This window comes from Odontesthes bonariensis, chromosome 17 (genome assembly GCF_027942865.1).
Source record: "Odontesthes bonariensis isolate fOdoBon6 chromosome 17, fOdoBon6.hap1, whole genome shotgun sequence".
In the NCBI taxonomy this organism is placed as follows: Eukaryota; Metazoa; Chordata; class Actinopteri; order Atheriniformes; family Atherinopsidae; genus Odontesthes; species Odontesthes bonariensis.
In genome coordinates this window covers 14,294,162-14,321,044 of record NC_134522.1, presented here as the reverse complement: position 1 = coordinate 14,321,044, position 26,883 = coordinate 14,294,162, and the positions used below count along the sequence as shown (strand labels likewise).

The following is a 26,883-nucleotide window of genomic DNA, read 5'->3' as shown; positions in this document are numbered from 1 at the left end:
AATATTCTTAATCTTGAATTAGTTTTTGGGGGTCGACTAAGCACATTATAACAAGGATTTAAAGATACTGGCAACTGTCCATGTGAAAAACCATTTAAGACAAAGAAGATAAACATAGATGTGCCTTTGTATGTAATTATACATGCAAACGAGGGATAGTCTTTTCATTATTAAGTTTGTTGTTTAATGGGTGGAAAGTGTTTATCTATTTGCAAAATTAAATTAAAACAAGAACATAGTGCAAAAAGAGAAACACATACACAAATATTTACAATGTTAGACTAGAACGATCATAAAAGTTTAGTAGCCTATTAGATTAGTCAATTTATAGCCGCAGTGTCGTGTCAAAATGCGTTGATCGGTATAGTAATAATCGATATCTAGTCATCGCAGGCCAAACTGCCTTTATTTACCACTGACAGCATAACTATATCATAATACATATAAAGCTGAGAGGATATTTTGCTTCATATATTAACATATAACTCTGTGAAAAACAAAAATCATGCTAATTCTGTTTTATGGTTAACATTCAACTAGTGTTTCATTGTTACCTATGCAGCACCAGACTGATGCTTACTTTGTATTTCTACCACACCATTCAACGAATATCCCCCATGAAACCCTGTAGCTTAATGTGAAATACATGACGACCGTGGATTTGTGTTCCGTTTGTAATATTTGTATCGTTGTCAGATGGGCACGGCTAGATGATGTAAAGGGCGGGATTACACACTAATAGCCAATCAGAGTACTCGCTCTTCCGTACACTACATTTTGATTGGTTACATTCCGAGCGTGTATCATGCCGATGTCGGCTAGCTTTGTAGTGGTTAGCTAGCAGCTAATGTTAATGCTGACCATTCCCGCTCGTTTGACTGTAAAATATCTCAACCGCGACTTAAAAAACACTGCACACAGCATATTGGTCATTCCGCAGTTGAAGGTAAGTTTCTCTCCCACGGTTGTCAACCCGCTTCTACTTACCTGTTAATAAAAGTAAGCTAACGGAGAAACAAGCTGACTTGTTTTCGTTAGCTAACAATAATAGAGCTAACGAAGGTAAATAGACATAAATAGTGTGTAAGGAACAGTTTAGTGTAATAAATGTACTAATTTGGTTTAGTGGGTGAATCGTTTCCAGCTGCTACCGTGCACAGGTGAGCTCACATTAGCGCATCCACAAGCCACTGTTGCTGTGTTGTGTTCTCTTGGTAACTCAGTAGCTGTTGCTCTTGAACGTCCTTTTGTGCCAAACATAATAAACATACAGATGGTGCCTGTTTTATTTTAACGTATTATTCCAAGGGTGTTTGCCAATTCTGTCCCATGCGTGACAAATTAATGTGGCCAGTGTGACACACACAAATAAGAGGTGATGTTTTCTCATTTCTCATTTTTCTCATTAGAATCATCCAAACAAAAAATGGTCAGAGGTACACTGTAGTTTAAAATGTGTTTCTGACACTGTTTAATTCACCAAGACGTTACTATTGTACGACAGGGATAATTAAGTTTTTATTTTTTTTAATATAGCTGTTTACCAAATTCTGTAATCATATCCAGATTGTAGGCAGAAGTTAGTACAAAATCGAATAATCACAAATTAAATGTGAATTTTTAATACTTACTTGTGAACCATTTACCCATAAGTGACTGAAATCTAGAGCTAATGGACATCACCAAAGAACAGGTTTCCTCTTTCATGAGGGTTTACAGTGCCCTTACTGCTGCTTTGTTGTTTTTAGTTTCTTGGTCTTTCTTTCTTGAGTTATATCTTAAGCTAGTGAAATGCACCCCAGTCAGTTCGAGGATAGGTAACTCTGAGCCTTTCCACTTCAGAGAGACAGGGAAGAATTTCGGATGTAGCACTAGACTGGGAATTCATGTGGCAGTTTTGGTCTCAATTTGCGAATCATCGCACACCTAGAAATAATAAACAAATAGCCCATTATTGTCCATAAAATATTTTTAAATTGATTGTCAAATAGCATTCGAAAAAAACTGCACACATAGCTGCTAAAAGTCATTCTAAAAGTAATCTTCAAATTTAGGTTAAGTATGCTCAAATTAAAGCTGAGAGTGCACATAAGGCCCATATTTATTATGTAACTGTAACTTAAATATGTTTGGCAGACCCAGCTTTACTGTTTCTGTTGTTTATTTGTTGTCCTTTGGCTAACTAAAGATGTGCTTCTTTGCAGAGTCATTGACTGCGACTGAGATGATGAATGGAAACCTCCCTTCAGCTGTGTGGAGATGACCTGCCACCCTTTCGGGAATGGTCAGAATGGGGCCAGATGTGCCCCTTCTTAATGAGTACAAGCAGGAGTTCTTCTGGAAGCGCTTCCCCCAAACAGTGTTGGGAGGTCCACGCTTCAAGTTGGGCTACTGTGCCCCACTATATGTATATGTCAATCAAGCAGTCTTGTTCTTGACACCATGGCTTTTTGGGGGCATCGGTACTCTGCTCTGCCAGCTGCAGCTGCTTCACGAGCTCCACGCTGCTGTGCTTTCTGGTACGCTTATGTTTGCGGCTGCAGCGGGTGTCCAGGCCCTGGCATTATATGCTGCTCGGAGGAGTGGCGCAGTTGAGAGACTTGGAGCACCCAACATCCTAGTTGATGAAGAGGAAGTGGAATTTACCCACTGTGTCAGCCCAGAGACTGTCCGATTCATTGCTCCAGGGAAGCGGTTTGGCCTTAATGTGGTGCTACATACAGTTCTAGCTGGAGTTCTCTGCGGCTTTGGGACGTGGTATGTGTTCCTGGGCAGACTGACCGCTCTCTATGGCAGCATTGGTGTTTCCCTGGTAGTTTTTGTCCTTAGCTGGGTGACTCTGTGCATAGCTGAGTATTCCCTCATTGTAAATACGGCCACAGAGACGGCCACTTTCCAAGCACAGGACACTTATGAGATCACTCCACTCAACCGACCCCTCTACATTTTTATTTTCATCGCTGTGGACTTGACTGATCGGTGAGCATGACGAAAACAAATCTAGTTTAAGAAAACTTAGCATTTCTTGTCATATTAATGTCAATATTTTGCTGTTCTGTAGGTTCTCAGATCCTGTCCCTGAACTCCATCTGGCCAGCCAGACTCTTCATGTGCTGTTCCTCTTCCTACCTCTGCTGTGGGCACTCGGTATACTGCCTCCCCTAGATGCCCTGCTCCTCTGGGGCATGGAGCAGGCTCTAGTATTTGGCTTAGGAGGCTCACCCATGTCTAGCAACCTCAGGTACAAATTGAAATGATAACCAAGTTAACCCTGATCATAATACAGATTATTTAACATGGTTGTATACAAATAAAGAACTTAAATGACCATATTTTAAATCTCTTTTTGTGTTGGGGGGGTTAATTTTAAACATTCTTTATCTCTTATTTTAAGCCATTCATATTTAGAATCGGTCCACACTTCACCAAACATTTGAATAACAACATTTAAAGCTGTAGCCTCAGTGCTTTTGCAAAAGATTAAACACATGACATGCGGAATCAGCCGTCATCACATTCTTAAAGTTGTACTGAAGTGACAAGTGTGATAGTAATTTGTGTTTCATAAGTCCTAATTTTTTTGTATGTGCGCTTCTGTCCCACAGGCTGCTATTAATGTTTGGCATCTCCACCGGCGTAGCTGTTTGTAATTACTTCATCCCATCAACACTGGGTGTGGCTCTCTTCTCCATCTCTACGGGATTTCTGCTGAGCCTGGACCTTAGCCAAGTTGGCACTCTCTGCAGAGGTCCCAGCGCAGCCTTCAAGAACCATGGATTGCGCAGAGGGGGGTCGCTACCTCCCTCTCCCAGTTCATTCGGCTGGAATCTAGGCTGCAGGGAACTGTTGCTATATTTGAGCCTGCTCCTGATGGCAATGGTAGAGGCAGGACTGTTGCTTCACTTCCTCGGTTCAGTTCTGTCCCAGAGCTTGATTACAGGACCCCAAGGTCCTGTTAGCTACCTCCTCCTCGTACTCTTCTGCCTCTGCTGGGCTCTAAGAGAGATCCAGGGGGCTTATATATTTGGAGGAGTGTTCCTTAATCCCTTTTACCCTAAAGGCATGTCCAATGTGCAAACTTTCAAACAAAATAATAGAGGATTGTACATAGCTGCTGCTATCAGAAGAGTCCTTCTTTATCTTGGTGAGTCTGTTAAAATGTATACATTTTATTTAATCTTTATTTTCAAATGTTTGCATATGTACAAGATATGAAAACACCTGCAAATAAACCTCTGTATGTGAATGTGACTGACCAACCTTTTCTGTGTTTTACTTCACAGTGTCTCCATTTGCAATGATAGCCTTTCTAACTATGGACAAATCTCTGCAGTCGATCCACAGGGTCTCCGTCAGTGTGGGATTCACACGAGCCTTTAGAGTGGTATACTCACAGTTTAAGTACCCATGTGATACAGAAAGTCTTTATATAAGGCAGATGTTTTTAATGTAACTTGTGGCAGATTCTCAATGGGGCCAGCACACATCACAAATCTTCATTTAGAATAAAACTGAAGTGACCTAACTACTTCAAAATGCATATTTTCTCTTAATAATATTGAGCTGTGATTAATCAGAGTGCTCTTTGTTACTTGCCAGGTGTGGCAGAGCTCAGAGGATGCCTTGCTCCAGATGGTAGTGGTGGTCTTCGTGCGACTGGCAGCTGGAAACAATACGCTACCTGGGTGGGGCAACTTAGGAACTGGAGCTCAACTTCTTCTGGTGAGCTCAACATAAATCCATTAGTCTATATTGATGCTGGTCCAGTAGATGAGTCATGTTTGCCTTTCTTTCTGATCAAGGTGGGCCTCCTGATTGACAGGCTGGGCCAGTTCCTGGCCAAACTGAAGTTCACACTCACTGTGTTAGTGACTTCTTGGACAGAGAAGAAGCAGCGGCGTCAGTCAGCTGGAACTCTCCTGGCTCTGAACGCATCACTATGCCCACTGCTGCTGGCAGTGGTGACCCTCTCCGCCCTGCTTTCTGCTCCTTTGCTGCCCCTCTTCACTCTACCTATATTCCTTGTGGGGTTTCCCAGGCCTCAGCGTAGTTGGCCAGGCCCAGTGGGCACCGCCTGTCCCTGTCCAGACTCGATCTTCTACCAGCAAATGAGTGGAAGTCTGGCCTCTGCACTGAGGACGGCCTTTGCAAGAGGGTCACTTGGTCAGTGGTTGATCCTTGGTATCTTTTCAGCCTGTGATCGTTTTGTTAGGAAAGTGTCTGTAGCCCTTTTCTTACAGCTCTCTTTATGTCCTGTTGTTGATATGCCTTAGAGCCTCCAGTGGAGGTTTTCACACAACTAAACTGGTGTGTGTGCATGATGGCGATTTAGCTTGATGGAACACACCACTCTCGCCAGCACAGTTTGTTGTGTGTAAGCACACACTGATGCGACTTTGAAGTGCTTCTGTCTCGTCTGTGTGAATTATCGAATGAGAACAGCAGCGGTTTAACTGTAACGTCTTTTTTGCGCCAATGTGATGTGACCGCTATGTGAAAAGGATGGCTATGTCCTGTAAAAATTCCATTGAATCTGTGCCAAATTCATTTCATATTGTATATGTTCTCATATGTTTGTCTAGATAAGACTACCATTTATTTGTCATATTAGTATAAACCAGATCAAATCAATTGCTTTCAGATTTTAAATTGATTAAATTAATTGGGAGACTGAATAATATAAAATCCATGATTTCAAATTACATTTGATCTAAATGTGGCTTTAATTGATTAAGTTTGTTGACAGTTTATAAAGTTTTTGCAGGCCACTGCAGCACAAACACCAGTCAACAGAGCTCGCATAATTCTGTAGTTCTTAACAGAGTTAAGAAATATTATTTAGACAATATTTCTTTTTACTACCGTGTTTTGACTTCTCCTGTAATTGTAGTGACTGACCTTTCCTTTGGGTCAAGTGGCCTCTGTATGCAGATCAAAGAGCACTGAAGCATCACCTCATATGGTTAAATTCCAGGAGGAATGCTGTTGTGAGCAGCCTTTTTGGAGTACTGGCAGTAATGTGAGCTTACATCATCGACATGAGCTTCCTGTGAAGTGACCCAAAAAAAAAGCTCCTATCTGTATTCATTACATCCAAATGTTTCCACAACATTAGCTGCATAATACTCCGAGGCTTAACTGCACTGCTGCTAGGATATTGTTCTGTGGTTGATTGTGGGGGCAAGTGGAAAATATGGTGCAAATAGAACCTTGGTATTTATGGGTTGCTGATTAAAAAAGAATGAAAATGCTGAGATGATGTAACTGTCTTATTGTTTAATGTGAGCTTTGGAAGCCGTAGCTATGATGCATTTTTTAGAATAGGCGCTTGTTAGGTTGACACTCGAAGTCAAACGATGGCAGTTTGTATTCTTCTTTTGCATTGCTCACACTGGGGGCCATGGAGCAGTGAGCAGGAAAGGAATCTGCCCAATCTGTCACTTCGCATCATGAGGTAGCGGCTGGAACTATTCTGAGATGTCGTTATGGGACGTGACATTATCCTTGAGCCACACAAGCACTAGTCAACTTAAAACGAAAGTCTCCTTCACCTTGCCACTGTTGTGCATCTGTGCTGAAATTAATGTCTGTCTTCTGTCTTTGGAAATGAAAAGCTCACATTGTGTAAAAGGGATGAAGGTTTTAGGGGGTAAAGGCAAGCTGAGGACAAGAGCAGTTGTAATATTTAGCTCTCTGTAGTCCTGCCAGTACAGTGACCTTTGTTTACTACTTTGATACTACACATCTCCAAGCAGCTCACACAGTAGGCATGCTATCCTCATAGCCAGCAGAGGGACACATGATGCAGAATCATGCAATATTCCAAGTCTTCTATTTGTATGTGTTTTATTTCTCCATTTTTTTTTTTTTTGTCCTCATACCTCATCGATGCACTGATGTCTCTGATTTTCTCTTTATTTCTAGGTTCTTTAGCTCCAGGCTCTCATTTCCTCGGCCGCTTTCAGGACCGCATGGTTTGGATAATGATCCTGGAGAGAGGATATGGCTACTGTACAGTCAACATCAAGGTACTGTGTCTTTGAGTTTGCCAGTTAAGAGTCATTGCAGGCATTTTACAGCAGTACTACTTAATGTTGTGTGGTTTGTTTAATTTAATTTAATTTCCCTCTGGGATAAATAAAGTATTTTTGAATTGAATTGAATTGAATTGTTACAGGGTCTTGAGCTGCAGGAGACATCCTGCCATACGGTGGAGGCTCGGAGGGTGGATGAGGTGTTCGAGGCTGCTTTTGAACGCCCCGAGCGGCTCGGTTTCCCCCAAGGCTTTAACCTGCACTGGGGAAACGCCCTCACCCCTTGTGCTGCACTTAAAGTGCGAGTCTACTCTGACGCCCGAAATGTCCTCTCTGGGATCATTGACTCTCACGAGAACTTGAGGAAACTTCAGGATGACTTCATGAAAGCACTGATCTGGTTGCTCCTCCGATATTGTGTGCAGAGGCATAAAGGATTTTTATGGAGCAGTGAAGAGGGGTCAGGGATTGGAGGCATGAAGTCTCAGTCTTCGCAGTTAGCCCAAACTACGTGTAATCAGCCATCTGAAGCTGTCATGGTAGAATCCAATGTGTCTTCTCTCAGGTTCAGACAGGACAGCTCTAGTTTGACTTCTTTTGGGGATTGGTCAGATGAGGATGACTTATTTGGACCACAACCAGCCAGACGGACTGTGGCATTAGTGACTGCAGAAGCCCAACCTGGACATTCAGCACTACAGACAGGGGCCTCTCTGCCAGGCTCCGTAGAAATGGACAGTCTTTTTGAAAACATGGCTCTCTCTGCCCTGCAGCCTTTGCAGCCCCTGGGACTTGGCATCGGGATGCCAGCAGTCGATAAAGGCAGAAATCCAGAGGTCTTCAGAGAGAGCCCTCATCTGAACTTCAGCTGTCCCCAGTCTGAGGTATTCAACCTACCGGCAGGGTGGAGGACGGCACCGTTACTCCCATCTCGCTTGCTGTCTCTTAGGCCTTTATTTCCAGAGGAATGGTTTCGCTTTACCTTGGGGCGGTTTGGGCTAGCTGTGCAGGGGGAGACCTCAGAGGACATGACCAAAGCTCTGAAGGAGGATGAGGTTCTGAAAGAACTGCATGTTAAGGTAGCACTTTCATGTCTCATCTCACTGGGGGCAGAGTCTGCCTTCACCAGTCCCAGTTACATCTACAGGCTCTACTGTGGAGATGTCCCGTGGACGGAGGGACTCGACTGGCTGTCCTCAAGTAAAGAACTTTACCAGCTGACACTTCAGGCTTTCAGGTAAAATTGTTGTGGATCTCTAGATTTTGAAAACGTTGCACCAGAAGCTACATGAGAGATCTGTCTCTGATTTTATGTGCCTTCAGGTTCAGTTTCAAGCTGTTGTTTGATCAGGCAAGCCTTGGTCCAATGGAATCCCCAGAGGAGTTGTTCAGCACTTTGGAGGAATACGAAAGGGACTGGTACATCGGCCTGGTGACTGAAAAAGGCTGGCACGACAGTGTCCTTCAGGAGAAGCCTTTTCTATTCTCTTTGGGACATGACCTCACTATGGTAACTGGATATATTATCATTCTGACTTTTTTTTGTTTGTTTGTTTAACATCTAAACAAGGATTAATTCCTTTCCTGCAATCTGTAACCTTATTTGGTCACTAATTGTAAATAAGATAATTCCAAATTATGATTTTAAGTTGACTTTGGTTAGTCCTCAGTTAAATGTTACCCGTTTAACTGTCCTGTTCCACAGGGCACCTACACGGGGCGAGTCCTGTCCCTGCAGGAGCAGCTTGTGCAGGTGGGCCGTCTGAATGGAGAGGGGGTTCGAGGCCAGTGGGCTAACCTTTCCTGGGAACTTTTGTATGCTACAAATGATGATGAGGAGCGTTACAGCATCCAGGCTCACCCCTTCATGCTTCGAAACTTAACTGTTCAGGCAGCCGATCCTCCTTTAGGATACCCAATCTACTCATCAGCCCCACTTCACTTTCCCAGCCTCTGACCTGTGGTCCAATCTGCCCCCCTTTTTTTTTTTTTTTCTTTAAAACAAAGACTGCAGGGGAATGCGGTTTCTTTACAGTTGGTTCTGCCACAGCAAAATGTAAATTTCCAAACTTTATTTTGAAATGTGTCCTGAGTCAAGAGAAAACCTGTTTTTCTTCTTTTCTCACATTATCTGGACTTCTCAGTTTTTTTTATTTCTTTCATCACGAGGAAGAAGTGGTGGCATCACCGCTTTCGACAAGTTTCAAAATCTTAACCACTTTTAACTGTTAATGTAGACGACTTCCTCAAGCGGGACAAGAAAATAAAAATTGAACATTTGATCCCCCAGAACAGAGGTAAGTAATGACAGGATTCCACTAAAGCACAAAGTTTTTTTGGTTTAATGATTGTGCTTAAACAGTGAAAAATGTAGCCGCTTCCCCTCCAGAAAAAACCTGTTGAATACCTCTGGTTTTAATGTTCTTTTACCCCCCCCCCCGATGTCCACAAAAAGGGTCAAGAATTTTAATGTTTTGTTAAAGGATGTGCCTTGGGTATGTGTTGCTGTACGTGTATGGTGTTTAGTGCTGTTGTTTTGTTTACAATTCAATTGTTTACAGTTTAGAAGGAAGAATTAAATGAATGTGTCCACATTTTCTTGTACATAATGTTAATTTTTATATGTGTAACCTTGTATACTTGTAATAAAATAGGTTGGCAAAAACAGACTTGCCATGTTTCATTAGACAAAGTAGAGGGGCAAAAATTGATCTAGACCTAATTTTATTATGCATTCAAAAGTTCAGTGCAAACATTCAGTCCTCAGCCCTTATGTGCTTTCATGAAGGTTGTGTGCCACAAAAAGAAGACTTGGTTTACATTTGAGATGGAAAAAGAGCACAGAGCTTTCAAGGTCCTTAAATCTTTCCTACTTGGAGACATGAAAGCGGACATTTAGCAGATGCATCCAATGCTAGGAATGAAATGAAACCTCTTCCTCTTGAGGGGGTGACTTTCAGGAGGTCTTTGGTTTAGTGAAGTATGCAGAGTCTGCATCCTGCAACGGGGAAAAAGCGGATTAGCAGTTTTTGTTTGGTGACGACCCTAAATTAAATCAAAATCACTTTTATTTACGAATTAAAACAATCATATTTAAATCTTAAGTAATTGGCATTGCTTTAACTTCAGAGACCTCACTGTTGAGATGTACTGCCTGATTTTAAGAGGGTTTTATGGCCTTTCTTTCTTTTCTCAATCCAGACCCTTTAGAAGCATGTGACGCCACAGTGGCTGACCAGTTGGAGCATGTCCTTCCTTCATGGCTCTCAGCTGTCACTGTCCAGCAGAGGCCACCAGACACTGGTCAGTCTGTACTGTGAGGAACGCTCAATGTCATCCCCTTGCCACCGCCTTCTTATTAGGCTCAGGCAAGGTCAGTAGCAGCTGAGCCCTCCCAGCTGTTCAGAGACAGCTCTCCATAGCGTCAGCCACATTCTGCTTTTTTTCCCCAAGTATTTTCAGTCCATTCACACAATAAGAGTGCCCCAGTCTCCAGTTCTTTGCAAAGTCAAGTCATCCCTTAAAATATCTCCATTTAATTCAATGCACATACTGATTTCCCCACCCCTGAAAGTAAAGGGCAATTTGCCTCAATAACATATAGAGGTTATGTACCTACCAGACCAGCTTTGAAGTTCTGCACCCTTTTCCTGCCCAACAGAGCTGTTATGGACCAGGCAAACGTGGGCGCATACTGCCAGGCGTAGTAAAACAGGAGGAAGGGTTGCTGAGCAATCCACATTTCCTTGACACCATTGGAAATTCCCACCAGCATTAAATGCACACACCGGCTTGTTGGCATCTTGTGTTCCTGGTTACCGACCATGGCAACAGGCTTGAAAGGAAAACTGGTTACTGAAAACAAAAGTAGCTTTTTGTGTCACATTGCTCAAGTAAATCATCAACAAATAAAATGCATTACCTTGTTAAGTTCCTCAGTGAATGCATTGTCGACAATCAGTGACTGTACCGGCCCTGGACACACTGTGCTGATGAGTATTTTTGGAAAGTCTGTCAGCTCAGTTCGAAGGGAGTTAAAGAAACCCTGCGGACATCACAGTTACAATAAGCAACATGACAGACACATGAAAGACAGATTATTACCTCTAAGGATATTTGTTTTACATGTAAAACTAACAAAACATTAAGGAGAAATTCAAAAAGACCTGATCTGCTCCTCCAAACAAACTAATATTGAACAAATGTAACACATGTATAGATATTTGAAATCAGTTCACCTGTAGAGCATGTTTACTGGCAGAGTATCCTGTTGCCAGGGGTGCCCCAGCCAGGCCAACCACACTGCTGACAGTCACAATACTCCCTGTGCCTCTCTGTGTCATGTGAGGCAGCACCTGCTTAGTCATAGAGACTGTGCCGAGGAAATTGAGGTCCATCAAGGCCTGGTATACATCAACACTAGTCTCCAAGCAAAGAGAGCGCTGGCTTCGGCCGCCATTGTTTATGAGGACATCAACCTGAAAAGGCATGGGGGGAAAAAAAAACAGCAGGATCTGAAAGAATCATCCAGCATGTGATCATAAAAACACCCGCACATTATTTGCTTTACGAGACCGGTCAAGTGAGAAATATTGATGGGTAAAAAAATAAATAAAAAGAAAAGACAAATAAGGTGTTTATTAGCTATTTGAATAGAAATCTTCCCTTTTTTGATCAAAAGATGGGAGAGGATTCCATTACAGAAGAGCAACTGCAGTGGCCTTACATGCCCAAAGTACTGAATCACTGTTTTAGTTTTTTCTTCATGCGATGTCCTCTCCAACAAATCAAGTGGAAGAACAAGAATGTCCTCATCCTTGAGGTTGGAGTTCTCTTGGAAAAATAAACAAATAAAAAGAATTCAGCGAGTCACGAGCTGAACGAGACCCAGAAAAATAAGTACTTGTGAAATTGAAGAATGGTTTCTTTTGATGAAGCTATACAAAATAAATCTCTTACCCAAACAGCGGCATTTCACTCTAATCAACTCTTGTTCCCGTCGAGCGGACAGAACGAGACGTGACCCACACCTCGCCAACTGATAGGCCAGCTCTTCTCCAATACCACTGGAAGCTCCAGTGACCCACACCACCAGCCCTTTCAGCTTGGTCTCTGGTCAACACAAGTCAGATCAGTCAACACATTCTAGAAAAATACATATTTGTTTTGCCTCAACTCTTGAAACTTAGAACTTTAGAAACTTAGTATTAAGAGTCCAGGTGCTAAACTGGCCTGTCAGCAGACCAACGGAAAACATCTGCAACTAGAATTAGGAGAAAGAAGCCTTGAACTGAGCAGCTGAACTCTTACATTAAGAAAAACACTTAGAGGTGTTGTTAAAAGAAGAAATGATACAGCACCAGGGGTAAATTTGTTCATTTCACATGCTTTTTGTTCTTCACACTCAAAGGCATTAAGATTAAGAGAAGAGCAGGATTTTACATACAAAAACACAGTGAAACACACACAGCACTGTCAACAGCACTGTCAACACCGCATAAGTGGTAGCTGAAAGCTGATTAATTTTCACAAGTGTCAATCTTAATATTAACATGAACACAGCCTTGGACTGGGTTTAAAGATCTTACATCTTAACTAAAATAATGAATTTAAATGATATTATCCTTGACATGAGAAGTTCTGCTAAAACAACTCTGTGGAGGTTTCAGTCTTGATGCAGCCGCGTGCTGTCTCATCACTTCTTCTTTTGGTACATTATACTTTTACCTCTCAGTATTAATTTAACAGCTATAACTTCAACGCCACCGGTTTATTTTACACACGGAGAAGAATCACATTTGGTTTCCACATACCTTTGGCAAATAGTATTTTGCACCTTTTATTTGTGCATCTAATATTTTTATTCAAAAGTTTTGGGGAGGGGGAGCAGTATCGTCGACCACTGGTGGGAAAACAGCTGGACGATGGCTTGCTGGTGTGTGACATGATATGTGACCGGATGATATAGTTTTATAGAAGGTTCACCAGAGCTGAGTTTGTCGTTAAACTAGGGTGACCATACGTCCGTATTTCCCGGGACACGTCCGTATTTCACTTCCTGTCCCGGGCGTCCCGTGAAATACGGACATGTCCCGGGAAATACGGACGTATGGTCACCCTAGTTAAACGTATTTTCTTTATGCGCAAATAAGTGTTTGGGAGAGTCTGGGGCAGGTGTGTACATTTCATGAACTCACCTGGCCTGTGTCCCATCAGGCTCGCGCGCAGCAAAGTGAAGTCTGCATCCGCAAAAATGAAACACAGGACATGAATGGCTAAATAAACTGGTATAAAGTACCACAGTGCAGACACGATGCACCAATCCATGTTATAAGAAAGAATGGGGTTATCGACACGAAGACGTGTGTCGCTGTGCGAGCTACAATCAAAACAAAGCTACAGCTAAAGGCTAACGACGTCACTTCCTCTGAGATTTTCAGAGTTAAAGCTCAGTGCCAGCGCTTATCTGTCTCGTTGGAGCAGAGGGTTTGGGATCCTTACCAGGATTTTCTTGCACTGATTAAGAAAATATACTTACAAGCTATCTAAGACCAGCAATTGTTAACAAACAGAATTTGGCCAAACTAACAACACCTGGCTGCATGTGGCATGTTTTTAAGTGGTCACTCACAGAAAGAGCATAGTGTCAGCAGAAACTACCTGCATCAGATGGTTACTGTTGCTGCTAACCGCTTGTACAACACTGGGGGAGAATTTTTGAACCATTCTTCAGTTTTACAACTTAAGTCAATGATGAATAACTCATTCTTTAACATGGGAAATTAATCAGCCCAGCAACCCTCTGCACTCACGTTATCAAGGCTTTCCTAATCTAACAAGAGAGGAAGTAAAATACAACACGAGCACTTACTGCTACAAAAGAGAGTGCATTTTGAAAAAAAAAAGGTTTATAGTCACCCTTAATGCCATTCAGAGCAGAGGGCTGTCAATACAGATCAGACCTTGCTATGGTCATATCAAAGGCCAACACTTTACTCTCTTTGAATTGTTTTACTTTCAAATACACACCACTAAATGTGGAAAACATTTTGCCTGCGTGCATATGTACACACTATGTTACTAATTAAAATAGGCTATAAAACTTTAATAAAAACAATATTTTCTCGATCAACATCATTGTGTCCCCTCCTACTACGGCGTACAATGATTTATAGAATGATACAATAGAGGAGATCATTTTCTTGAGGCTTGACAGCTGATGGCCTCAATCATTACAAAAGGTGTGGACGTATGCACAAACTGAATCTCAGCCCCGTCCCTATTTACATCAAAAAGGCTCTGCACACAACATTTCTTGGTCCTGGCAAACCTTTGCAGCGGAGAATACAGGTGTAAAAAATGCTGGTGGGTTTTATTGAGCGTCCTACTAAGTCATAAGAGTGAGCCACCTTGCACAAATGCACCAAGCTTTCCCCGTTGTGAAACTATGAAACGATGAAAAAGGTCCACTAACTTGTGAAATAGAGTCATCCACAAAATACTACTATTCTATAAGGATATTTGGTAAAGACAGTGATATTCTATTTCTCAGCCTTATGTACACAAGGGAAAGCTTTCTGAAAGTTAATGATTTATTGTGTGGGTCTTCATCATAATAAGATTATTACACATTTCCTTGACATCGCTGGTATTCCCACAAGTTAACTTTACACGAACTGTATTAAGAAGTTGAAATATCAAAAGGAAGACAAGGAAATAGGCTTTGAAACGAAGACAGTCAAAAATCCGCAGCCATCTGAATTCCCTACACCTGAACAGAGCGGTTACTGGCAGAGTGTCCTGACACCAGGGGCGTCCCACTGAGGCCAAACAGTCCCAAAACTCCCTCTCACGCTCTGTGTCATGTGAGGCAGCACCTGGTTGGTTATAGAGAGTGTTCCGAGGTTTAGCTCCATCGAGGCCTGGTACACATCAACAATGACCTCACACCACAAAGAGTGCTGGCTTTGGCCACTGTCGTTAATGAGGACATCAATCTGAAAATTCATGGAAAAACCTGAGAATTGGAAAACAGTTGGATTTGAAATCTATTTTCTCTCAGATTTTTCCATCTTAATGTAATATACTGAAAAAAGAAACTACAGTGTTTTATGGGTTATGCACACTGTATTTATTGTTTTTTATTATGTTAATAAGAAATAGTAGCTTGAATATTGTGATTGAGATGTAACTCCAATACATTGTCTTGTTTTTTAACAGAAAATGATGAGAAAGATTTGCATTACAGAAGAGCAGCTGTTATGGTCCAAAGTACTGAATCACAGTTTTGTTTTATCCCGTTGCAATGTCCTCTCTATCAAGCGAAGTGGAAGAACAAGAATATCCTCATCCCTGAGGTTGACGTTATCTTGAAGAATTAATAACTGAAAGATTTTATCTGGTCACAGTTGAGTGAGACTGAAAGCAAATGGAACGAACTTACTAAGTCCCATGGCGACATGATATGCACAGCATGTCATGTTGAAGTGTTCGAAGAGGCCATGTCATGCTGTTTGCCTTCTAACCCTTTCCTTTACTGTTTATAACATATGGAATGTGGAATACATGGGAAAAACCCTTTTTTTCTGTACTTGATTGCATTTATCTTTGTGTCTGAAGTCACTACCAACAAACAAACACAGAAAACTCAAACCTGTCGTTTTATTTTGGTTCCCTGTCTCTGAAAATAGGTTATTCAGTTTGCTTTTGTTAGCAGACAAGAGCCTCAGTCTGTGTCTGTACCCATTCAGTTGGGGTTTCACACGTAACCAACACTCCCCAAAAAGCATTATGAAACTTTAGATGGGTGTAGTATGGGCTTGAACTTTTTATTTATTTTTTTTGTCACAAGATCATAATCTGTTTTGATAGTGACACTAAACGGACTCCCCTCTTTACAAATTAGAAATTTTATTCTCTCCAGCTAGTTTCCTACCAGACTCACCCATAACACTGAGAAGTCTGCAGTGGCAAAAATAAATCATAATAGGTGAATGAGTAAATAAATGGATATGAGACACAACAGAGCTGATACAATGTAACAACAGTTTGTTAAAGATTATTCAGCTTTTCAACTCACAGGATTACGACTTAAGTATTTGCTGTAAGCAGGCTACAACCAAACCAAAACTTCAGCTAAAGGACTAAAGGGTTCTGATGTAACTTCCTTTACAAATATTTCCAATTTATATATTCTCTTTCTGAACAGATATGGGAAAACTAAAATCTGTCAGACTTGAGTTTAGAGAAAGTGCCCTATAATTGGGATCTTGAGAAGATTGCCCAAGGTTTATCATTTCTCAGTGATGCATAGGTCAACAGAGAAGGAACAGGTGGAACTGGAAAAAAGGGCAATAGAGGAACTTATAATGGTTTCTATGCTTTGCTTAATTTATGCAAATCTTAGTGTGGTGGTGCCGGGCTGCGATTGGTTGAACTTCCAGCAGCTCACAGAGGATTGGCTCCTGGAGAATAGATCAACTTTTAAGACCTGAGAATGATGATTAATTTTCGTCTTGTGTCTTGGCCACTCCTATACAGGGCATAACACTCTTTCACTGTGGTGTACTGTATTTTCACGACATAGAACATTTGTGGTTCTAAACTTCTGGTCTATAAAGGTCAGTCTGTCGAATGTACAAGAGCAGTTGACCTGAGTTGAGCGCTGTATCAAGGACTCAGACTTTTTTACTGTAGAATTAAAAAACGTATACAATAGTGATTGTTCTTTATGCATGTTTTAACTTGATATACTTTGCTACTGCTTCAAGTCAAGTATTAACAACAAATACATACCTTTGTCCACAGTGTTGCTTTTGGTACTTTTGGAAAGTCTTTTTTCACTCTTAGAATGAAATATATATTGTTAGTCTAATTCAACCAAAAAAATATAAGAGAAAAGATAAATAAATTAGCTCCTTCTTGGGTGAGAGAAACTGTACAAAGTGATGTACAGGTTTCACCTAATCCCTGGTGAAATGTACATTTGCACTGTAAAGTTGACGTTTTTGACCACCTCTTCGTAATATTAATCTTCTTATATCTTTTTTTTTTAATAGTCCTTTACAAAGCATTAAGTCAGTATCAGTATGTCATACAAGTCAAAATATACTTCAAATTATTATACCAAGCATTACTCTATTAGTCCATTTATGTAGAGCAATCAAAACAAAGCCACACCCTCATTTATCCCCTCAGGTCTGTGACATAAATGATATCATCCTCTCAGTAACAAATTATATATCCACAGTTTCAAAACAAGTCTGGCCTCTGTGTCACTGTTCCGGGGTAACAATAAAGTGTCCCGAGCTGAGGAAATAAAACAATGAGAACTGATGGCTGATGTTAAATGGTTATTTATTGGAAAAGAAAAGTAATATTATTCAACCAAAACCTAGAAGAAAAACACAAACCCAACGGAACCTGCTGAGGACAAACAAGAACCTAAATGAATAACAGACCAACAAAACCCAAAATCAAACCGTCAACCTCCTTCCACTGAAAAAGTTATGCTTCAGACAACATGCACAAGCTACTGCAACAACACTCTACAATAGCTGGCTCCACTGGCTCCCCGGTTGCGTCTTCCAGCGTCTTTTAAAAGCAGCCCAGCTTATTAGACCAAGTCACTCACAGCTGGGACAACAACGAGCATTTAGTTCCAACGTACAATCTCAAGGCATTAAATGGAAAAGTAATCTGGAATACAGTTTCCAAGCATTTCTGGATTCCCTGCTACTAAGATTTAGTCCTAGTGATAATCAGGTGATAATCAGTAGCTACAGCATACCAACACCTTGGTGCCTTTTATAGGCAGCACTGATGAAAAATCTTGTCAAATTTTTCCACCTAAATTATGTCCGTCTGAGGGAAAATGTGGTTTTCTGTTGTGATTTGCAAATGTTTTTCCATTCATCTTCAGAAATGACCATTCTCCCATTTGTTCATGACATGTATTCACCTTTAAAAATTCCTGATTGCTTTTATAAAACCTGGATATTGTTATTTTTTATAACAATATCCAGATAAACCTATAAATCCAGATTTATAGGTTGTTGTAAAAAATATTCAATATGGGATTGCCTGGGGTGGTCTGTGGTGTAGTGGGTACAGAAGCCGCCCCATGTACAGAGGCTATAGTCTTCGCTGCAGCTAGCCCCAGTTTGAGTCCCACATCGGACGGCCTTTTGCTGCGTCTTATCCCCCCCCTCTCTCTGCCACCTGTTTCCTGTCTCTCTCCACTGTCCTATATGCAATAAAGGCATAAAAAGCCCCCAAAAAAATATTTTAAAAAAAGATATGCGATTGCCTGTCTTTTCCAATCCCTCCACAAAGATTTGAATTTGTTCAATGTCTCACTCCAATCCATATTCTGTTTTAATTGCTTCAGAACTTTTAATTTTCCTGTTTTGAGTGAAATAACTGTAGGCTGTGAGTCTAAGGGGCTTGACCATACATTGAATCTAACATCTGTTCTGCTTGGGATAAAGTCTGTGTCATATGTACACCATCTACTACTTTCAACTACTTTCTGCCAGGTCTTCAGAGCCTTAGTATCTGCTACCATTACTTGTATTGGTGCCCCCCTTAAATTGCCATTTTCTAGAGCCTTCAACCTTGCCGTAAACAATGAGTCACAGAACATTACCATCCATCCATTTTCTTTACCCACTTAATCTGATTCAGAGTTGCAGGGGTGCTGGAGCCTTTTCCTGCCATTGGATGAGAGGCGAGTTACACCCTGGATGGGACCCCAGTCCATCAGAGGGCCACACAGGGACAAACGAGACAAACAACCATGCACACTCACTCCAAGGGTCTTAGAACCACCAATTAACCTAACATGCATGTTTTTGGATGCTGCAAAGCCTGAGAACCTGGACAGAACCCACACATGCATGGGGAGAACATGTAAACATACCAAAGATTTTAATTGGGCTACACAGTTGCAGTCTCTCAGATTTGGTAAGGCTAGACCACCATTTTCTATTTAAGGTTACATTATTTGATATTGTATTCTTGTTTTTTTCTTCCTATCTAGTCAAATTTTCAACACTAACTGTCATATTGTGGGGTGCAAGTACAGGAAGTTAAGGATTACAGGTAATCTGGATTGTGTTGTCAGTATTACTATGATGATTTCAGAAAATATTTCCAAACATTTTTATTTATATATATTTCTATTTACAACTAACACTTCATTGCATTTTGATTAACTTAATGATAACATATACTAATAAAGAATAAAAAGTGCACCTGACGTTTAGAGTATATTTGACAAGTGCAAGTGAACCCTCAATTCTCTGCCTGATTGTGGTTTACATTTTTCCAAATATCAAGAATTTACATGAATTCCAACTGGTTATAGGTTTTCGTGGGTCAAGATATGGAAACGCTATGACTCAACTGGTCTCAAGATCCAATCCCTTTAATCCAGTCGAAGTGACTCCAGTGAAAACTGTCATATGCATTTACCACACTCGAGATACATAATGATATTTGTAAGAGCCACGTTCATCCCAAATACACATTTGTGACACTTTGAGCAGATTTTCATATTTTGAGCCCTAAAATGTTGTGTAACACTCTCTGTGCACGTGTGTGCAGTAGCCCGCGTAGCCTCAGCTCCTCAGGAATGATGTCATGTTTTCGAATACGCAGCCTGTAACATCCGGGTCCTGTCTCTGTGCTCTATGCTCCTCAGCAGCTAACGTTAGCTTGCAGGCTGTCAAGCTGTCAAGTGGAGAGGCTGGGGCAGACGTTTCAGCTTCCCCCTGGCTTGGCCGCATAAAGCTTTGGCCCCCAAACACCACAAGAAATCAGGGTATTATTTAGCTCGCCAGCTGAGATAATGTAATGCATCACGGACGCACGCAAAGAGGGACCTCCGCATTTACACACTTTACATGCACTGAGTGTTAAGTGACGACTCCTCATTGCTAGCTAACAGGCTAGCTAGCTTAGCTAAACCACCGCCGCAAACCCCCATATATCGTCGTAGTACATCCTCTGGTGAGAACTGCGGACAGTCGGTCCCTGTCCCTGTTTCAGATTGCCTTGCTGTCAACTGGTATTTTGGTTGTTTGGTAAGTCATGAAATGTTTACTCTTTAGCTAACAACTGTTGAGGACAGCTAGTCAGTTAGCTATCCTTGCTAAGCTAGCATATCGTTAGTACATTAGCAAGGCCGATGGCTTTGCTTGCCTCAAAATTATGTTAGCACAACATGGTAAAGCAGGCCTGTCAAAGTTAGCTGTGAGGGACAAGGGTCAAGGCCCGCATATAGGCAAGGCTGTTTGTTTATTTGAGTATTCGTCCTGACTTGGTACGGCTCTTAACTCTCCTCAAATCCACCAGCCTCGATGTTTCTGACTGGTGCTTGATATGATGTAAACTAGCGCATTTCAGTGTAAGCTTTAATGTAGGATTTAACGGATGTTATGTTTTGTACTAGTTACCAAGAACCTGGTCAGTCAGGTAGCTAGCTTTAGATATGTAACCCTGACTGTAACTTGTATTACTTGACTGGCTGTGGTGAAGAGTTCAGAACTGCGAAGGTCAGACAGTTTTTGTGGTATCCAACTTAACACAAAGGACTACGTTTTTCCATATCAGTGCGTTTGGTGTTAAACTTGTACAGCCGGTCGCTCTAGGGCGTTTCAATTTGATCAAGACTAGCAGCGTTCCTAATAAGTAGCCAAAATGTGTACGCAGATCTATTTTTGGATTGGAGCAGGGGCTTGAACTCAGCTCCAAGATGTTAATCTTATGCCACAAATGGATCGAAGAGCTAGTGTCTGTTTTTACCACGAGTAATATATCAAAGGGTGCTCAAATGTTTATCCGATGAACACGTTATTATTTTTGTTAGACACAATTTAGATTTTCATTGCAGTTTCAAAGTATGGGGGAAATAAATCTAACCTTATGATTCAGAATAAAGCCAATAACTATTTTCAGTCTTTCCGAGACACATAACTTTAAATATACTTACACTGTGTTCACAGTTGAATATGAGTGATTAAATGACTCCAATACCATGCCAGGTTAGTGGACCTCAGTTTCACTCAAAGCTCAAAAAGAAGTACATCACATTATTGGACAGAGTTTTTTGAAAATTAATGTTTGCATACCTCAATGTATATGATGTAAAAGATTGCATATCTGTCTTCTTTTCACAATTTTACTGCTTCGTTGCACGTTTGGCTCTCAGCTGGCACCACATAAATACCAGTGTTGTTTGTCAAGAACAGGGGACAGTTTGTTTTGACGAAAATTGGGATGTAGCTCGTCCTCTACATTTTGAAAGAGTTGTGTTGCAACAACATATCGCAAGTGAGTTATTCACTCAGGAAGTTTGAACTTCTTAAGCAGGTGTAGAGCATGTCAAGGAGAAAGGCAGCTCTCTTCTTCTGGCTCTTCATTTATCGCCTCATCTGGTCCTCTCACACTGAGGATGTTCTGTTCGTCTGTCCTGTGGCCTGTGTGCAAAATTTGACTGCCCCAGAATGAGATACTACTGATGGTGATTAGTCAGGCACTGTTTATGGCGGAAATTTTCACAACATCATTTTTTCTTTGGAAAGCACTTTTTGTTTTTGATTATTCCTTTTCAAACGTCTGGTTATGAACAAATCACAAAAATTCTGCGATTTATTATCAACATCTTTGTCTTATGATTTGTGTTACAGGCTGTTAGAGGGACACAATGGGTGCATTTTTGGACAAACCAAAGATGGAAAAATACAATTCCCATGGTGAGGGTAACAACCTGAGGTATGGGCTCAGCAGCATGCAGGGTTGGCGGGTTGAGATGGAAGATGCACACACAGCAGTAATCGGTCTGCCTCAGGGTCTCGATCTCTGGTCATTCTTTGCTGTTTATGATGGGCATGCCGGTTCTCAGGTGGCCAAGTACTGCTGCGAGCACCTGCTGGAGCACATCACCACCAACTCAGACTTCCAGAGTGCTCTGCAGGAGGACACCTCTGTGGAGAGTGTGAAGACTGGGATCCGCACAGGATTCTTGCAGATTGATGAACACATGCGAACCATCTCTGAGAAGAAGCACGGCGTGGACCGCAGCGGCTCAACCGCAGTGGGAGTGATGATTTCTCCAAGCCATATCTACTTTATCAACTGTGGCGACTCACGGGGGCTCCTCAGCAGGGGTGGAGTTGTGCACTTCTTCACACAGGATCACAAACCCAGCAACCCACTGGAGAAGGAAAGGATCCAGAATGCCGGCGGCTCAGTCATGATCCAGCGAGTTAATGGTTCTCTGGCTGTGTCTCGAGCTCTTGGAGACTTCGACTACAAGTGCGTGCACGGAAAAGGCCCGACAGAGCAGCTTGTTTCTCCAGAGCCTGAAGTGTATGCGATAGAGAGATGCGAGGGTGAAGATGAATTCATTATACTAGCTTGTGATGGCATCTGGGATGTCATGGCCAATGAGGAACTGTGTGACTTTGTGAGGTCAAGGATGGAGGTTACAGATGATCTTGAAAAAGTCAGCAATGAAATTGTTGACACCTGCTTGTACAAGGTACGACATGTCCGCACAACCTACCGACATGCTGTTGAATTGGTTTGTGTCAAGTTGATTAATTTTTCTCTTTATTTCTTCATTTTTTTTCACAGGGAAGCCGGGATAATATGAGTGTTGTTTTACTCTGCTTTCCTGGGGCCCCAAAGGTATCTCCAGAAGCAGTTAAGCGGGAGGCTGAGCTGGACAAATATCTGGAGGCCAGAGTAGAAGGTAGGGTTAGAAAATATTTAGAACAGCAGAACGTTTTTTTGTTTTATTTTTCTACTAATTTAATATTCAAGGTGACTTAACATCAATTTTCCATTTAAAGACATTTAGATGAAAATGTTAGACTATCTACAATTTATGTGTTCACAAACTCTGATATGCCTCATACCTACTAGGGATGTGCGGAAGTCTTATAAATAATAAAGAGGTCACACTTGCATAGCGCCTTTTAACCTGGGTTTAGGTTTCACAAAACACTTTGTAATGTGTTTTTTTGTCACTCGACACACACTCACACAGCGATTCTTATTTTATCTGCTGGATATGCACTCTACATGCGCTGTGCTCTACAATAGCATCAAATACCATATGGGTGGGGGCAGTGAGTGGCTCGATGTGTTGCCCGGTCACACTTTGATATGTGGAAGTGCTGGGAATCGCACTGCTGTTCGTAGGATGACCGCTCTACGTGCCAGAGACTGAACAAGAAAATAAATAAAGAGTACAAGAAACTCCTTACATATTCACATGAAGTTAATCTGAGCTTGATCTGAATACTCTTGTCGACTGCTAAATTTTTAATTCTTATGTGGAGTTCAAAGGCATTTATATTTTGTATTTGTGTAGAAAACACCCGTTTTGGTCTACGCTTCTTTGACGATGAAGTGAGAAGTTTCCAATGACTCTATAGTTTCACATTTTTCTGGTCAGGCTTTATATTTAAGATAATGTCGTGTTCTGTACAGCAATAAATTGAAAATATGACTTTGCTCACTGAAAACAGGTTCAGTGAATAAATTATGTCTTGCAAACGAACGCTCTACTGTTATTAGAACTCATCAGAGAGCTTATGTTTGTAACATTAATTCTGATTGTACTCACCGTAACTCATCATGACTGCAACTGGGCTGTAATGGATCTCTTTAATGTTGGTCTCTTAAAAACAAAAAAGGGCAACAGAGAAGCCAAATTTGCAGCATCTGCATTGCTGATTTCACCGGCTGTTGATGTTTAGATGTATGAGATTTAAGCTCTCTTGGAATATTTGATACATTATTGAAGGAGATCGACCAATTAAAACTTAGCACATGTGATCTGGCGCATATTCGGGGTATTTCAACCGCTCCAGGTCCTGGACAAATTTTTCATGTTTGCCTTTATTTTTATCTACTTAGTTGATTTCTTAGTATTCAGCAATAAAGAATTGGGACCAGTGTGATACTTTTCAATATTTTTATTTCCTATTACACCCTAAGGCTTCAGCCTAAACAAGATAAAAGTGGACCTCTAAGAAGTTTCTAATACAGTCTTTGTAGAGATGCACTCTGCAATCAGTTTCACGTTAATCAGCCTCTACCAATGACCTACAGGTCAGTGTTTGATACAGTTTATTCTGAGCTGGTTGACGGTTCATGACATGAGCGAAGTGACTTGCAGGCAGTAATGTCGCTGCCATGCATGTGCTAAGCATGGAAGTTCTTTTCAGTGAATATAGAAGACACCAGACTCTTGGTGACGAATGCCAGTGAGGCCAAAATGGAGGAAAAATAAAACTTAATTATTTTCTAAAAAAGACCATCGCCCAATCCACTCAAAAATAAAGCACAAGCCTAATTATCTCAGAAAGCCATTATTATCAGAATTCATGCTCCATCGTAGCCTGTAGCATAATGCTGTCTGTTGATTTACTCGTCTTGCTTTGCTCTTCTTGAACTTGACTTTAAATGTTTTCTTACAGAGATCCTGAAAAAGCAGGGGGATGAAGGTGTCCCGGATTTGGTCCATGTTATGCGGACGTTAGCATCTGAGAGCATCCCTAACCTCCCCCCTGGTGGAGAGCTGGCAAGCAAGTAAGTGATCCTCATGGTTGGAATGGAAGGCAATCTCATTTTGACTTTAGCAAGTTTTTCTCAAGTGATTTCCAGCTCAGTCATTGCCAGTTATTAGATTTCCATTTCAATGAATATTTATTATATCCATACTTTTATCTTCTGCTCAGACGAAGTGTTATTGAAGCCGTGTACAACAAACTTAACCCATACCGAAGTGATGACACAGTAAGTATCCAGCTACTTTTTGAATATTTTTGTTTTAATCGTCTTTATAATTGGTGTCTGCATGGTTTTGATGTGTGACCGAGTTCAACTCATCCTATGCATGTAGTTTGTATCCAGAAAGATAGAATTAGGGGAAATAGGATTATGGATTGACTCTGGACAGTTCATTACTGCGTTGAGTCACTTTTCTCATGATGGCAGTAAATATGGTTCTGTTTGTTTGCATTAAGTAACTCTTATAAAACTTGCAATATTACTTGGTTTAATTTTGACAAAAGACCAGAACTTGATTGCAAGGCAGGTTTTATTCAGAGCTGAATTAATTAGTGTTTCTTTAAAAAGGACCAACTGAATGACACGGTCATGATTGTCTAAATAAAAACTATGTTTTATTATTCCTGTTAAAATTTCTCACGACATAAGGTCATTGAGTTTTACATGCCTTCTTTTAATTTCCATTTAAAACTTGCCATTTTGCACTTGTATATAGTTTAAATGACTTCCAAAAGTACAAAAAAAGAGCTATATTCTCCTCCTCTGCTCTTAACTTTCAACTACAGACGATGCTGCATTCGCTGCACCTCAGAAGTGGGAAGTTAAAAAGCTCTCATTCTCTTGTTTTTGCTTTACTATGAAATCTATATACTATAAAATCTCATCATTTGTTACATAACATAACAAATAAACCACCTAATAATGCTCTCTCAGTACTTTGTTTACTGTTTTGTACCCCAAACGTCAAGTTGGCTTTATTTTATTTTCTTACCAGCCAGAAGTTTGGAATTGCGATTTGTCATTAAATGCCCCATCAATACAGCAATGGTATCTGCCGTTAATAATAACAAACATTGGTGAAAACTTTAACAGAACACAGAACACGTTACAGAGAAATTCTGATGCGTGTTCTCAGAAGTGTTTTTAACTGAGCAGCGGTCGTTGTGTTCTGCGATGCGTGTTTGAACAACTCGGGCTGAAGGAACAGGACTTAACCTTAAAAAGGGACCGTCCTGGTCCAACTGCAGACGAGAAAAATGTAAGTATTCGAGAATAAGATTGCTAGTCGAGTATTTTGACCTCTGAGAAACTGAGGGGCGGAGTGGACTCGAAAGGGTCACTCCACGCCGTTAAATGATCCTTTTAAGTCGAGGTGTAAGTCAAGAGTTGAAGGAGGAGTTGCTGTAGCGTTTCTGTGTGTACGGGTTCTTAGGAAGTAAAGAATTCCAATTAGCTGACAATGTACATTATACACAGAGTATACATAACACACATTCTGTGTATATTTTTTCCAGATGTTGGTTATGTTAAAAAATTATAAGGATTAGACACACTGAAACCAAACAGGAGCTTGCTGAATTGTATGGCGACTGAAGAGCCTTTTCTATGGTTGCATTCCCACTGCAAATAAATCTTAAAGGTCTTAATTGACCTCGCAGCTAATAAGTCTTATTACTTTCCTTCATTTTTTCTTCTTTAAATTGAGAAAGAAAAACCTGATTGTGCATATGTTTACCCCTATTTCTGCATCTATTGAGGCATGTTTCTGTCAGCTTGGCACACTTTGCCACTTACTCAGTTGGATTCAGGTCTGGGTTTTCACTACATCATTCCTAGGCAGGTTTTGCTTTAGCAGCGTGCTAAAAATGCAACAAAAGCTGAAGGAGCAGAACACTTCGTGAAAGTAGAGTAAATTCTGGGCTTCAAGTTCATTCCTCTTTGTTTGCATTTCGAGGCCAACGTGAAAAATTGCTTATATTGGGAAAGGTTTCCCAATATTTGCACGTTTATTTGTAATTGCAGGATGCGGTGCAGTGTTGATTTGTTCCAGTTATCACTGCATATCATTTGTTTATTATCTTTGCAAACTGTTGTAGGTTTTGTGAATATGCTCATATGCACTTGGGCATTCAGGATGTAAATTTATTTTCAAAAGCTCCTCTTTTGCTTTGTCTGAACCGTCTTTGTTCCTGTAGTCTAACCAGTTCATCCCGCTTGGCTCTTCTGTTTGGATGGACATCTCCTTTTTTCAGCAGTTTGTGTT

General features: G+C 41.0%; 3 protein-coding genes across 7 annotated transcripts in view; 2 read left to right on the top strand and 1 right to left on the bottom strand.

The window, feature by feature from the left end:
- The first annotated feature begins 802 nt into the window (after positions 1–802).
- pcnx4 (pecanex 4) lies at positions 803–9,687 on the top strand. The gene is made up of 11 exons (XM_075447750.1): positions 803–946; positions 2,205–2,979; positions 3,062–3,241; positions 3,606–4,144; positions 4,284–4,384; positions 4,600–4,722; positions 4,803–5,163; positions 6,925–7,028; positions 7,178–8,271; positions 8,358–8,544; positions 8,740–9,687. Exons 2-11 carry the CDS (start codon positions 2,282–2,284, stop codon positions 8,989–8,991), a joined length of 3,639 nt encoding a protein of 1,212 aa, XP_075303865.1. The 5' UTR covers positions 803–946; positions 2,205–2,281; the 3' UTR covers positions 8,992–9,687.
- A 54-nt stretch (positions 9,688–9,741) lies between these two features.
- On the bottom strand, positions 9,742–13,457 carry dhrs7 (dehydrogenase/reductase (SDR family) member 7). The gene is made up of 7 exons (XM_075447751.1): positions 13,232–13,457; positions 11,994–12,146; positions 11,761–11,867; positions 11,273–11,512; positions 10,957–11,079; positions 10,654–10,869; positions 9,742–10,032 (listed from the first exon to the last, which is right to left on the bottom strand). Exons 1-7 carry the CDS (start codon positions 13,359–13,361, stop codon positions 9,991–9,993), a joined length of 1,011 nt encoding a protein of 336 aa, XP_075303866.1. The 5' UTR covers positions 13,362–13,457; the 3' UTR covers positions 9,742–9,990.
- Positions 13,458–19,721: 6,264 nt separating this feature from the next.
- Positions 19,722–26,883, top strand: part of LOC142366558 (protein phosphatase 1A) — a 42,551-nt gene continuing 35,389 nt past the window's right edge. For 4 of the 5 annotated variants that reach the window (XR_012766846.1, XM_075448473.1, XM_075448474.1 and 1 more), the window contains exons 1-5: positions 19,722–20,119; positions 21,725–22,578; positions 22,674–22,791; positions 24,527–24,638; positions 24,788–24,845. Coding sequence is in view for 4 of the 5 variants with exons in the window: in XM_075448473.1 (XP_075304588.1) it covers positions 21,742–22,578; positions 22,674–22,791; positions 24,527–24,638; positions 24,788–24,845 (1,125 nt within the window). In the remaining variant the exon portion in view is untranslated. The remainder of the gene's footprint in view (positions 20,120–21,724; positions 22,579–22,673; positions 22,792–24,526; positions 24,639–24,787; positions 24,846–26,883) is intronic. The other variant, XM_075448476.1, reaches the window with a different exon arrangement.

What these genes read in the sequence shown, in the direction of transcription:
- pcnx4 (XM_075447750.1), top strand. Translation starts at nt 2,282, where the DNA reads ATGGTCAGAATGGGGCCAGATGTGCCCCTTCTTAATGAGTACAAGCAG. An exon ending in TCACACGAGCCTTTAGAGTG is followed by an intron (nt 4,385 to 4,599) that starts GTATACTCACAG and finishes GTTACTTGCCAG; the next exon opens with GTGTGGCAGAGCTCAGAGGA. An exon ending in TGGGACATGACCTCACTATG is followed by an intron (nt 8,545 to 8,739) that starts GTAACTGGATAT and finishes CCTGTTCCACAG; the next exon opens with GGCACCTACACGGGGCGAGT.
- dhrs7 (XM_075447751.1), bottom strand. Translation starts at nt 13,361, where the DNA reads ATGGATTGGTGCATCGTGTCTGCACTGTGGTACTTTATACCAGTTTAT. An exon ending in CCTGATGGGACACAGGCCAG is followed by an intron (nt 12,147 to 13,231) that starts GTGAGTTCATGA and finishes TGTGTTGACCAG; the next exon opens with AGACCAAGCTGAAAGGGCTG. An exon ending in AGAACTTCAAAGCTGGTCTG is followed by an intron (nt 10,033 to 10,653) that starts GTAGGTACATAA and finishes TCCCCGTTGCAG; the next exon opens with GATGCAGACTCTGCATACTT.